The following is a 13,353-nucleotide window of genomic DNA, read 5'->3' as shown; positions in this document are numbered from 1 at the left end:
GCCTGTTTTAATATTTCTCATATTTTGAAAGTCATCATTGCAACTGATTAAACCCCTATCACGCATACTGTATAGCAACTTCCTCATAATTCCAAAAAATGGTATGTGACTGTACTCTCATTTTAATCATTTGAGATGCCAGTGGAAACAGAAAGAGGGAGATAGGGAGATGACACAAATACAGTATCAAGGACAAGAGTGCCCTCTAGTGATTAGTGAAGACATGCACAGAAAAAAATCCACACCCACATTAATTGTTTAGATAACTAACAAGTTCTATTTGTTTAAAAAAAACATTTATTTCATGAAATCGACTGACCAAATATTCCAATACTGTAGTCTAAATACATCTGTGGTGACATTATCAGTGCATGTAGAATGGAGACATGAATATATTAGGGATCTTACAAAACGGAGGTAATATATCCAAGTTAAATCATAAATAAGACAATGTTGTTGAAAAAGCAGTTTAGAAAACAAGATCCATGTAAAACTGACCAGTAACTAATTGACCTGTCATTGTCATTCACTGCTTTGGAGGAAATGAATGGCACAAACATCGTAGGTAGTTGAAAACAGATGAAATCATTCCTTTAAAGTTCATCATGTTGGTAGGTGAATTCCCTGGTTGATATGAAACCATCTTCATCCTCATCCTCATTTTTGAAGATATCATCTATCATTGCTTCATGTTCTGTGTCGTTGGGTGAGTATCCATGTTTCTCATACTCCTTCTTTAAGTACTCTTTCACCTGTGGTGCATACAGAATAATGGCATTCACAAATAGCAATACAATATTATATATATATATATATATATATATATATATATATATATATATATATATATATATATATATATATATATATATATATATATATATATATATATATCAGCATATATACAGCAGCTTGAAAAGACTTTCACACCTCCTGTCTGGAGAGCTTCCAGTCATCATTGAGATCCATGTCCCGGAAAGTTTCATGTGACCTGGGACCATTTCGGATCTCCATGAGCTCAATGTCGAAAATTAGGGTACTGCCTGGAGGGATCTGGCCTGTAAACAAAGAAAAAATGTAAATCATCAAAGAGACACAGGTATGTGATGATGGAAGAGAGACAGAGACATTACCCTCCCCTTTCTGGAATACAAATTTTACCTTTTCCTTCCTTGCCATATGCCAGAGATGGAGGGACAGTCAGTTTTCGGTGCTCTCCTGTGCACATGTTCTGCAGACCCTTATCCCAGCCCTTGATCACCTCTCGGATCCCAAGTGTGAACCATACTGGATTTTTATCCCCATGCTTGCGGCTGCCAAGAGTCACAAAGATCCATCACAGTGTTCTTTGAGGAAAAAAAAGTCCAGTACACATAGACTTGATATCACAAATATGCACAATAAGGGTCCACTATTTGCCACCTAACTGTAAGAAGAGGTGTCAAGTGTTAATGTTAAGTTCTGAATGCACAATGGCACAGACAGTGATAAAGTGTGGGCTGCAGCATGGTGTAGTCCATTAGCTATATATCGATTTTTACAACTATAACAAGCAGTGACCCCAATGTGACTTTTCATTAACAGGGAAGATTGTGACAAAATTGCACAGCCATACATGCAACATTATTAGTTTCTTGCTGCACATTACCTGGAATGAAACATGGTGCCATTACTCTCCAAGTATCCCTCGTAATGTACAAGAAGCATATCTCCATATTTTGTCTTACGGTAACACATAAAGGGTTTTTGTATAACTTCAATTTTGACTTCTGGCTCAGGTAGTTTCCCCCCGGTTGCAAACGCAAACAGCGATGGCAGTATCGAACAAATAGAAAAAAAGATCATTTTGATAAACAATAGTTCTCGTATTCACAAAATTTGCTTATAAAAGCCAATTTAAACCATCCTCTAAAAAAAGCAGTGGCCAAAATAAATGCAACAGGATTGGCAACTACGTGGCAGCCAACTTCTGCAATGAACGCAACCACTGTTCAGCTATGTGCCCTCCTCCCTCTATAATTGGATAGATTCATTTAAGCTCCGCCTCCTATTGGTGTTCTCTTATTTCATTGGTTTATCTATCAGTCAATCACCGCAATCCACACCCACAATACTTAATTCCTCCTGACGTAAGTGGGCGGGACCTCGTTAGCTGCTCTCGCGATTCACGAAAAACTTTACACACTTTTATCTACGTAGCTGGAATGTAAACGGTAGACGTTACTCTACACATCACACTCGGGGCCCGATGGAGTCGCTGGAATCAGCTGTGCATCATATCTGGCTATGATAAACGAGTAATGAACGGCAAAAACACTTAATTAAACAATGGAGGGAATGCTGTATAAGTGGACCAATTACATAAGCGGTACGTTATTCCCACAATCGTTAAATGATTTCGGTTATAGCTCTCGTTTTTGAGGCAGCTAGCTAGCATGACAACGTCATACATAGCACACTTGTGTTGAGCTAACAGCAGCTTTCGTCTATTGGAGTTTATGCACCGCTACAAATGAACTAACATCTCATTTACTCTCCTAGCTAAATAACGAATTGAAAATTAACCTTATTCATGAAGTATTAATACGTAGCGCTAGCTAAATCTGCTAGTTCCCACCATCTGTCATTATAATCTGATTTAACGACTGATTAGTTGTTGCTAATATAGCGTAAGTCTCTCCAAGTTCATGAAGCTGACTAACTTGTAAACAAATTTACAGTATTGAGAAACAAAGTCATGTATTAAAGGTTATAGCGATTATCTACATTTTTAAATATCCTTTTCAGGTTGGCAACCTCGTTGGTTTGTGCTAGATGGAGGAACTTTGTCTTACTATGACTCTCAAGAAGATGCCTGGAAAGGTTGCAAGGGCAGCATTAAAATTTCAGTTTGTGAAATACAAGGTCGGTATAACCCACTTTATTCTTTGTGCTATGTTTCGTGGTGCAAATCTTTAATATTCTAGTACCTTTTGGAAAAAAACACATGTAGTCCTGACAAGCATCTCTCCTTGTCTGCTGCTGTGTTTTAGTTCATTCCTCTGACTCGACACGAGTGGACCTGACCATACCTGGAGAGCAGTACTTTTACCTCAGAGCCATTAATGCAGCAGAGAGGCAAAAATGGCTGGTGGCACTGGGAACAGCCAAAGCTTGCCTTACAGACAACCGAACTAAGAGAGAAAAAGGTAAATGGATGCCATTACATCCAAATCTGACATAGTAGAGAATTCACTTATATAGCTACTATTTTCTATAAAGTAATCTTTGCAGAGCTTTCCAAACTTTGTCTAATTGGTTGTTTGTATGTATTTCTATTACAGAACTCCAGGAGAACACAGAGGCACTGAAAACTAAGATGTCAGAACTCAGATTGTACTGTGACCTTCTTCTCCAACAAGTAAACAAGATCAAGGAGAATGATGAGCTAGGAGACACAGCGGAGGTAAGGTTAAGGTTCGGATGAGCTGATGAAATAAGAGAAGCTGCTGTTGGTGTGAAACTGCAGTACAGGGTAGCCTATTTGCAACTACAGAGACATCAAATTGCTGTGTGCTTACCCTGGCAAATAGACCAGACATTTACTGTCAGGCAGCAAATGTTAACACAAGTACGTTTTTAAAAAAACTTGACTTTGTAGATTTTAGCACACTATTCAACTACACTCTGAGCTTTCGCTTTGCTTTTGCACAACAGTGGTTTCAGCTGTCAGACCAATTGGGATATGTGTCAGTGTTAGCAAATGTGTATGTTTGTGTGCCCTTTCCAGACAGGCATAGACACTGGAAACATGGTGAAATCTACATGCACCACTTTCCTTAAGACTCTAGAGGAATGCATGCAGATAGCGAATCGTACTTTCAGTACGGATATGGCAACACAGAGTCCACCAGGATCTCCCCCAGTAGCAGCCATTAAACCTCAGAAGGTACATTTCTCTCAACTCCTCTGTTTCTGATTAGATAATGCAATAACAATTTATAATATAACAAGTCTTGGATTGTTCTAATCCTCTGATGTCTTTTTTTCTTCAACAGATTAAACCTGTCAATCAGTTAAATCAGAACCTTGGAGAAAAGTAGGTATTTTGTGCTGTTATATAATTATGTTGTCTTACTGCCTCTGTATTGATCATTAATTGTCAAAGTAGCACTTTGCAAAGTGAGACACAAATTAAATACCCTTGCAGAAGTTTACTGCTGATATGATGACACTCTGTAATTAATGTGTTCTTAATTTATGTTACATTTCTGTGGCATTAGGCGAAGTTCCCTATAAGATTTGCCCAAAACATGTGTATCCAAAGTTTTAGAATTAACATTGTACACTCAAATGTATTCTAGATGGAGAGATTTGTCTGAAACCACAGGAGAAGCAATTGCACATGACAACCAGAGCCTAGACTCTGGAGCAGAGGGGCCAGATGAACCAGACAGACCGGAACACCATCCCTCCCCATCAGGTAAGTCAGGTGTCCCAACCACTTACTTTACATGCTACACAGTTCCCTGAACTGAAAACCATTACTGCGTTCCATAAAGGGACGACCACACCGCACAAATGGGGCCTGGTTGTTGTGTGTGTATCATCTGAACTGATGTGGATAGATTATTTCCTTTTAGTGAGTGGACAGTGATGGATGTCCAGTTACGTTATTGCATTTCCCTTAGCAGTACCAAAGCCGTTATACAGGGGCAGCTGCTGCTGGCGATGGGAAATAAGTCTAGTCTTTTTCAACCTGTTATGGATTATATACTATACCATTATAAATACAAAAATACAGTATTTAAATGACTACACATTGAAAAACATAGTTTAAGGGAAACTTCCTACAGTATATGTTTTTTTTTTTAGTTGAAATATGCCCCAAAGCATAATATGGAGAGGTGTCATAAATGTTGTCATGACCCAGACTCATTGAACAGACTGACAGCAGTACAGAGATATTACCTTTTCAATTTTTTAAGCGAGCCTCACTTTCTAACCAATCAAAAGAGGCCAAAGTGAGGGGTGGAAGCTCACGACTGTCAATCAATTTGTGAACGCACTTCTTGCCTACTACTCCTCTCATACCAACCCTCCAACCTAACATTAGCTGTTGGAAGGTGTCGCTATCATTTCCTGAACTGTGCTGATGAGGTAGATTCAGGTAAATGCTATTATCCTGTATTGATTTGCCTTATTAAATCTACAGGAATAACAAATTGGGAGAAGACAATTAAAATGCAGATTATTCCAAAGGGACTCTTAACTCAATATTTTTACAGTACTTTCAAGGAAAAGGCAATATCAACTCAAAATAATAAGCTCAGAGTTGTAGGACATTTTTAATGACACTTTGTCTGTTTGTGATTAAAATGTTATCCACTATTTTCTGTATGTGTCAATAAAACCCCAGAAATAGTCCTGAAAAATATGACAACATTATGTCAACATTTCACAATGCAGTGTTGTACAACATTAAATCACTGCTGGGTGTGGTCACAAGTGAAACCAATCACACTTTACCACACCCAACTGTGACCCAGAGGTCAGTGTAGAGGTCAGTTTGTTGTACAATTTCACTGAAACACAAAATAAAGGATGAGCTTGAGGTTTGAGTCAGTGTATCCTGCCAGCAATTAAAGACAATGAGTCTACATTAATAGTTGTGTAGTCACCAAAGTGCTGCTTTCACAATTTGCTACACCCAGTCTGATGAAAAGTGACACTGGCTCAACCTGGGCCATTTATCTGTTAACTTGTATTGTACATGTCTCTGTCTGCTGTATCATACAGACATTGATGCAGCCAATGGCAACAGCTCAATCCAGGAGGAGCAGGTTGATCCTTCCCTTCACACTACCCAGAATACCTCTGAGACTAAACACTACGACCAACCGGCAGAGGGGGATGAGGAGAACGACACTGATGATCAAAAGGACACAAAACAAGAGCAGAAGCACAAAGTGGACCAAAGTGAAGAGCACGACAACAATAGCGAAGAAGAGAACGCTGTCCAGCCCCAGCAGCAACAGGAAGCTGTTCCAGACCAAGACGAGCAAGATGAGCAAGATGAGCAAGATGAGCAATATGAGCAAGACGAGGTTCAGCATGAAGGAGAGACGTCCAGAGATTCAACAGAGCCAGAAGACACAGAGCAGGTGGAAACTTTCTTCAGCACAATGAGTCACAGGTATGAAAATGCTACTCAGGAAGGCCACATCCTTTAGGATACATTAGTTCCTGAATGATCAGCTGTGATATTTCACCAGTAAAGTATTAGGACAAACCAATCTAAGCTATATGTAGTAATTGTGTCTTTGAGGCACTGCACTTCTGCTGCATCTTTTTGACTATACTGCACAGTTACTTACGTTGTGAAAATTTATATGAACTGTACCCATGTTGCACAGAATAAATGACTAATAGTAGGTTTTAAACATTTTAACTGAATCCATTTCAAGATGTCATGATAAGTGTTTTATATTAGTGTGTTCTCTCTTGATCACATGACACAGAGAGGCCCTCATCTGATATTTTGGGTTTGTAAAACTTTCTTGTTAACATTTCACTCTGTATGTTAAAAGTGTACTTTCTGTTTGAGAGTGTTACTGAACAAACGACTAGCGTGCGAATGATCAGTACTGTAATATTCAGTTTTGAGGAAAATAGTATTATTATAATGGAGGAAATTATTGTCTCTTTTAACCAGTATTCAACTGCAAGATGAGGACTAATTTTTGCAGCTGTTTTTTTTAAATTGACGGGACAGTTTTAGAACGTTAACAGCAGTCTGTTAAGTTGTACACTAAAGTAGCAGAATAGTCTCAGGTATTGTCAGGCATAGAAGTGCATGACACTCTGTGTGAATCATTTCTCTGGCTTGGTTTTGATGTTTGTACCCTTTTCTTTTTTCTGTTTGATTTGATCAAATAAAAGTTGAAATGGTGTACATCCCTCTAATACACAGTATTCTTCTGTTTGAATCTGTTTCACTTTTTTTTTAGATTTAGTGATTTAAGACTGGACGACGACAATGGTATCCCCACACAAGAGTTTTTGGACTCATGCTATGCAATAGTGCCTGTATTAGGTAGGCCAGTCACTTTCAGTCTCTCCTCATCTCAATCTGCCACTCTGTTCGTTTTTCTCATGATACCTGTCCTCATCAACTTTAATAAGGAAACCTGAAACTATTCTGAAACTTTCTTTCCTTTTTCTGTCATTTCTGCATGTTCTGTTACTCACGTGGTCTGCCATTGATGAGGTGATAGCTTTCTATCTTGGCTTCATAAACTTGTTTTCTTTTTCTTCCTTTTCCTTCTGCACTTGTATTTTTTCAGTGCTTTTGTTTATTCTTTATGGCTCAATTGTATGATGACATTTTGAATTTCGATTTCAATCATTGTGACTGTGGCTTGTGTGTGTGTGTCTGTCTGTCCGTCTGTCTGTCTGTCCATCTGTACTGCACATTTACAGAGTACTACATGTCCATGCAGATGGTAACTCAATCAGTTCAGTCAGTGTAATGTCATGCCTTTTGTTACCAATTTTTGCAGGAATTGTCAGTCCATTCACAAAAAAAGTAATGATAGACAAGTGATGCAAGCCAATGACACGCTAGAGCTTAAGCAGAGCAGTTTAAATGGAATCCATTATGCTTTTCCTTATCTTCAGTCATATGTATAATGTTACTATATCAGATGTTCATATTAAAGGTGGCCAAAGTGTCAAATAATGAGTTAAACCTATGTAAAAGTAATCCTTGTGAGCAAAAAGCACCAGCTTCGGACTGCTCTGAACGCTCGGTTTCTAACAGTTTTTTCTACTTTCAGCCCAAGCCGATGTTTGCTCATGACAGATTTCTTTATATGGTCATCTGCTCCATGCACAGCGTGCAAGTTCACTGTTCCACGCCACTAAGATAATGGCGTTTTTCCAGCGTTTTGGGCGTAGTGACGCTGAGGCTTGACTCTATGACACAGCAGGGCAAAGTAAAATAAGTAGTTAACCTGTTGGAGGTGTGCTGGTCGTCTGCAGCTCGTCATCAAACATCATTATCGCTTGTACTATTCCTCCCTGCGTTATTTCTAACTGATCTGCTGAACAAAGAGCTAAATATCTCCATATGTTGTTGTGACGAATGGTTTTTAGCGCCGCTAACGAAGCTCTGCTAATTCAGTGAGGAACATGTTTCATTTCCTATAAATTCTTCATAATGAAAGTTATTTAATGATTTGAAAGCTTTTAATTTGAAGCAGTAAAGCAGGAAATGTTGGGTTTGCATCGCTGGTAACTTAACACGACTCTGATACGGCTGCCCCTTGGGAGGTTTCCGGAAAGCTGACTGATCAGAACAGAGTGGGCTCATGGAGAGGGGGGCCTTAAAGAGACAGGAGCTAAGACTGCCTGTTAGAGACAGAGGCTGAACTGAGGAGCTGCATAAAGGGCCAGTATAAGATAAATAAGGAGTATTTTGAACTGTGAATCATGTTCACAGTTTTCTCGTTGTGTCCAAAAATAAAAATATAGAACTGGAAATGAGCATAATAGGTCTCCTTTAAGCCAAGTCAGCTGGGAAGGTTTTTTATTTTATGCCTGCAGTGTGGAACTTTAACATATAAATGAACGTTTGTTACATTAATGTCCTTGCCAAACGAGTTCACACAATGCTTAGTCAGCATTGTGTGAACTCTCTGAATTTCACAGTATACCAGAGTTTTTAATCTGGTGGCAGGTTTGACATTCCTGCGCTGGCTGGATGAATGCATACTGCACATGCTCTATGGACAGAGCACGCACACAAGGGACTTCTGCTGGCTGAGCTGGCTAACTTCTGGTTAGCTCTCTGCTAACTTTAATGGGGAATAATTTAATCGTGCGGCTCTTGTAGACTTTCCAAATGTTATCAGACCGAATGGATCAAATTCTGATAGTGAAACAAGTCATTTAGCAGGGGTTGTGTGACGCACAAAACAATTTCTCCACTGTTTTACAGCCGCGGCAGTAGCGACGGAGAAGGCTACGGCAGAGCCTGTGACATAAGCATGTGTGGACAGTGTTTTTGTAATTACTCTTCTTGCCAGAAGGAGGAGACAAAAGTCTCATACTCCAGCTTTAAGGGTTTATTTACACACATATAAACTGGCCAGGTATTAGCCTATTTCTCTACATGGGTCCTGAACATATTGAGAGTAAGTGTTCTGTCAAAAAGTTAAATTAATCAAAAAAGAATTTAGGAATATCTACAATATAAAAGATTAAGCCTGCTCACCTTGCTTTGTGTTCAAAACTTTGCAGCCCATGTTGATGACAGTCTTTCCCATCATATCTTGACACAGATCCAGATACCTGTGATAACTGTGTGCGATATGTTTTACTTATGTAAACATGTAGTGTGAGCTTTTGATGGCTGCAATGCAAAACCAATCTGTGAAATCTTAAATCTTTGTCAGGCATCATACTTTCAGAATTACTTAGGATTTTAGGTAATCTAGTGTGTCATAAGCCTATATTATTTCCCCATCATTGTTAAATCTACAGTGAGGAGATTAAATTCTCCTCTTAACTTGTTACACAGTATTTTGTTACTTCCTTCATCATTGCTTAAAAACCTCATGGGCAGCTGCATTTTTCATCATCGACTATTAATAGTCACAACATTGCAGTCTTTTAAAATGAGACACAAAACTGAAAATCTGCTCTTCATAAAGAACAAAGAAATGATCATAGATTTTTTTCTTCTCAGACAAGCTGGGGTCCACAGTGTTTGCACCAGTTAAAATGGATTTTGTTGGAAATATCAAGGTAAGTGGACCTGTTAGAATACTTACTGTTCAACAAATTATCATTTGATTTAGAGCCAAAGTTGTTTGACAGAAGTGGCTATGAATCTTGTGTTGAACATGTCACAATGTGACAAATTCGTTTAAACTCTTCAAAACTATCCTGCAATTTTTTAAGAAAAGAACTGGCCCTATTAGAATATACTGAGCTGTGAAAATGTATAATTCCCCTTTTTTGTCATTAGTTGTTAAAAATTAGAAAATAATAGGTGGAAGAGTAGGATCTGAATGTTTTTTAAGATATGTGTTACTATATCAACTCGTCCCTTATCCCTATAGAAAATTCAGCAGAAGCTGATGTCAGACCCCGACAGTTTTCCCACACTACAGTCCATCGTGCTGCATGAAGTTCAGGCAGACGTCACCCAGGTGCGCAACTCTGCCACTGAGGCCCTGCTGTGGCTCAGGCGAGGCCTGAAGTTCCTCAAGGAGTTTCTGTCAGAAATCAACGCAGGAGAACAAGACATCCAGGGTGCCCTCAGTGAGTTTGATCTTGACAATGCAAAGTCGGACACGCACAAATCAATTTACTTGTCATCTGATGAACTATCTGATCTGTCTTTTCTTTCACTCAGACAACGCCTATGGAAAGACTCTTCGACAGTACCATGGATGGGTTGTGCGAGGTGTATTTGCTGTGGGTATTTGCTGTGTGTGTATTTTTATCTTAGGGTTAGGGTTAGTTTCATACATGCTTAGTGTGACCACTTTTTTTTTCTCCTACAGTTGGCACTGAGAGCTGCCCCATCTTATCAAAGTTTCGCTGCTGCTTTAGTGTCCAGAGAAGGTGACGAGCTGAAGAGCGGCTTCAAAAGCGGCATGCACAGGGACCTGGGTGTGTACCTGCCTGCTATGCAGAAGCAGCTGGCCATCCTTGATGCCCTGTATGAAGAATACAACCTGGAGTCTGACGAGGTGGTGTGAAACTTGCACAAAGAGATGATTGGCAGTCATGGAAGGACAAAAAAGAAAAACCTGAATGAAGGGATAGAGTAACGGCGAGCTGCTGAAGGAAGGTGCCAGATGCCGGGTGCATCTTGTGTACAAAATAGTGTGAGCATGTCATGTGTCGGTGTGACGTGTTTCCAGTGGTTCTTAAACTCTACGACAGTAGAGGGTCTAGGTTTGAACAAGTTATGAATGTCTGTATTTAGGAGCCCAAAAAGGGCAAAGCAAACATTAACAATTAATACATTATGGTTTAATGAAATGTAGTTTCTGGGTTTTGTTAAAAAGACCATTGACATTTTAGGGGTATGAAGCCCTGTTATGCAGACTCCAACCATAATGACTCATGGTAACATTTGTTTCTGGTGCACATTTTGTCGCTGTCTTGTGGATTTTTATGTATTGTATGTGTTTTAAGGTAACCACAGAGTATTTGGCTCTAGTAACTTCCCTGAGAGATGATTTGTTGTCCCTCTTGAACTGATTAGAACGCAAAGTAATTTTTAATCAGAACTGTCCCGTTTCTTCTGATTCATTAAATAGGGACACACTTGCAACTGACACAAAGCACTATTTTAACAAAAACAATGTCAGATTGTTACATGGCCTAGTCTCTTGCCCTAAGCAGGTGATGGATTTGCATACCGGGCTAACTTTTAGTATAACAAGCAAACCCTTTATCTTGCACTGACTGTTAAAGTTAAGTGAAGATTATGATCAATGTTGCTTATTTTGTTTTGTTTGTTTCATTCCTTGAAATTTGAATCTCAATTCTGCAGTTTGACAATGTATTGTTTTGTTTTACATCATTGACTTTCAATGGGACCAAAAAGGAAGTGTCATATGAATGGCTTTAGCCTATGCTGCCTACAGTACCACAACACAGGAAAATTGAACAATACAGTGTGGCTGTTAAAGTACTGACAACTGCTGAATATTTATGTGGACATCTTCTGCACAAACCTATGCATAGTATGCATTTTCACAATGTCTATTTATTATGTCTTAAGTTATAAAGTTCTCATTAATGTCATTGGGGTCATTTCAGTCCAACTTTCATGTGTGTGTATGTTTGGATATTTGTATCCATAGAGCATGTTTGATTGCATGGTTAAGTAACATGGGCCAAGGCCTTGAATTAACCGACTTAATTATTTAATTAATCCTAAAGAGGATTGATTCTGAAAGTTATAACCCATTGCTTCTCCTTCATCTGTGTACTGATAATGAACAGCAAGTGTAACTGTCTCCTCTACAGATCTCAGCATTTTTCACCATCTCATCCATGCACTGTTCTACATATACTTGAGTGTTGTTACCAGCCGTACTTAATATTTTATGATGTCTCTTCAAAAATTTAAAAATGAGTGGTAGGACTCCACTTCCCAGGCCAGGTTAAAGTTTGGCCATAGATTTCACTGAGCCATTCAAACAAAGCAGGAACATCCTCATAGGGCTTTTTTACCAAGACATACCACATAGTATTTTTTACCTTTTATTCCAAGTATTGTTTTGAGTTTTCAGGAATGCTTACAGCACATTCTTGTACAATAAATAAGTCATTTGCAGCAGCTTTACATCAGCGATGTGCAATAGGCTGATTTCCTGTTGCAGATGAATTTCAATATTAATCCTGAGAATATGCTATTGTAATATTGAAAACATTTGATTTGATTTTTTTCTATGAATGTATATAAGATGCTATCTGATTTTTACTTAATAAATATAATTAAGTTGTCTTAGTTTGTGTCCAATCTTTCTTGTGTTGTGTGCATGTTATGTCATGAGTATATAGAGGCAGACTGAATATGTATTTGTATGTATTTACTACTTAACTCAGGTGACTAAACTGATTCTGTTTAGTGTCTAATCAGCCCCCCTTTCAATGACCCTCACTTTTTATTTCATTTTTTAACCAAAGAAATCAATGAGTATGCAAAAATAGTAATTTTGTACAGGTGTTCCACAGTAGTTTGTCTAAACAACAGTGGCACAAAGCACTTTTGCATACCCTATTTGTGTGTGTTAAATGATTGTTTTGCATGTGCAGTAGTGTGTGTGTCCCCTGCCATGAGCACAGTACCCTGCGTGCCAACCATTCCTGCCTATAGGTCAGGGATTTTCACTTGGCTTGGGCCAACAGCTGGGTCCCTGCCTGCTTCCTGTCCTTGTGGCCTCCTTTACATTGCCCCTTGTGCCACAGCTGTAATGCTACACCGCCTTTTGTTGGAAAAAGTGTTTGATTTCAGTTTGCTGTGTTATTAGTTGGGAGAGCTCAAAATAGATCCTGCTTCCTACAGCCGTGTGAGTAGTGTCATCAAGAGTGGGAAAATCACTTATAAAATGTTGAGGACAAATAGCGTAGTAGCTCATAAATTAATTTGTTTGAGGTTCCTAAACTCCATAAATAATAAACTTTACATGGGGGACTCTTCTCTGTGCAGAGCCGATCTTTTTATTTTGGACTCTGGAGATTCAGGCTGAGCACTGCATCTCCAGTGACATTTAGTGCTGAACAGAGACATCTGTGGTACAAATCTGATTGGCCTGGTTGGGGGAATGCACATGATGGGATAAA

At 38.9% G+C, this 13,353-nt stretch overlaps 2 protein-coding genes across 2 annotated transcripts; one reads left to right on the top strand and one right to left on the bottom strand.

Annotated features, from left to right (window-relative positions):
- Positions 1-249: 249 nt before the first annotated feature.
- fkbp14 (FKBP prolyl isomerase 14) lies at positions 250-2,002 on the bottom strand. Its single transcript, XM_044359157.1, has 4 exons — positions 1,649-2,002; positions 1,162-1,313; positions 931-1,058; positions 250-752 (listed from the first exon to the last, which is right to left on the bottom strand). Exons 1-4 carry the CDS (start codon positions 1,843-1,845, stop codon positions 594-596), a joined length of 636 nt encoding a protein of 211 aa, XP_044215092.1. The 5' UTR covers positions 1,846-2,002; the 3' UTR covers positions 250-593.
- A 154-nt stretch (positions 2,003-2,156) lies between these two features.
- plekha8 (pleckstrin homology domain containing, family A (phosphoinositide binding specific) member 8) lies at positions 2,157-12,517 on the top strand. Its single transcript, XM_044359156.1, has 13 exons — positions 2,157-2,368; positions 2,788-2,904; positions 3,033-3,188; positions 3,324-3,445; positions 3,770-3,928; positions 4,038-4,078; positions 4,344-4,462; positions 5,779-6,175; positions 6,990-7,075; positions 9,731-9,789; positions 10,107-10,308; positions 10,403-10,464; positions 10,554-12,517. The coding sequence occupies exons 1-13, from the start codon at positions 2,329-2,331 to the stop codon at positions 10,749-10,751; spliced, it is 1,758 nt and encodes a 585-aa protein (XP_044215091.1). The 5' UTR covers positions 2,157-2,328; the 3' UTR covers positions 10,752-12,517.
- The last annotated feature ends 836 nt before the right edge of the window (positions 12,518-13,353 follow it).

Source organism: Thunnus albacares, chromosome 8 (genome assembly GCF_914725855.1).
Source record: "Thunnus albacares chromosome 8, fThuAlb1.1, whole genome shotgun sequence".
Taxonomy (NCBI): Eukaryota; Metazoa; Chordata; class Actinopteri; order Scombriformes; family Scombridae; genus Thunnus; species Thunnus albacares.
Note: the sequence above shows the minus strand (reverse complement) of the source record. Positions and strands in the feature narration are given on the sequence as shown.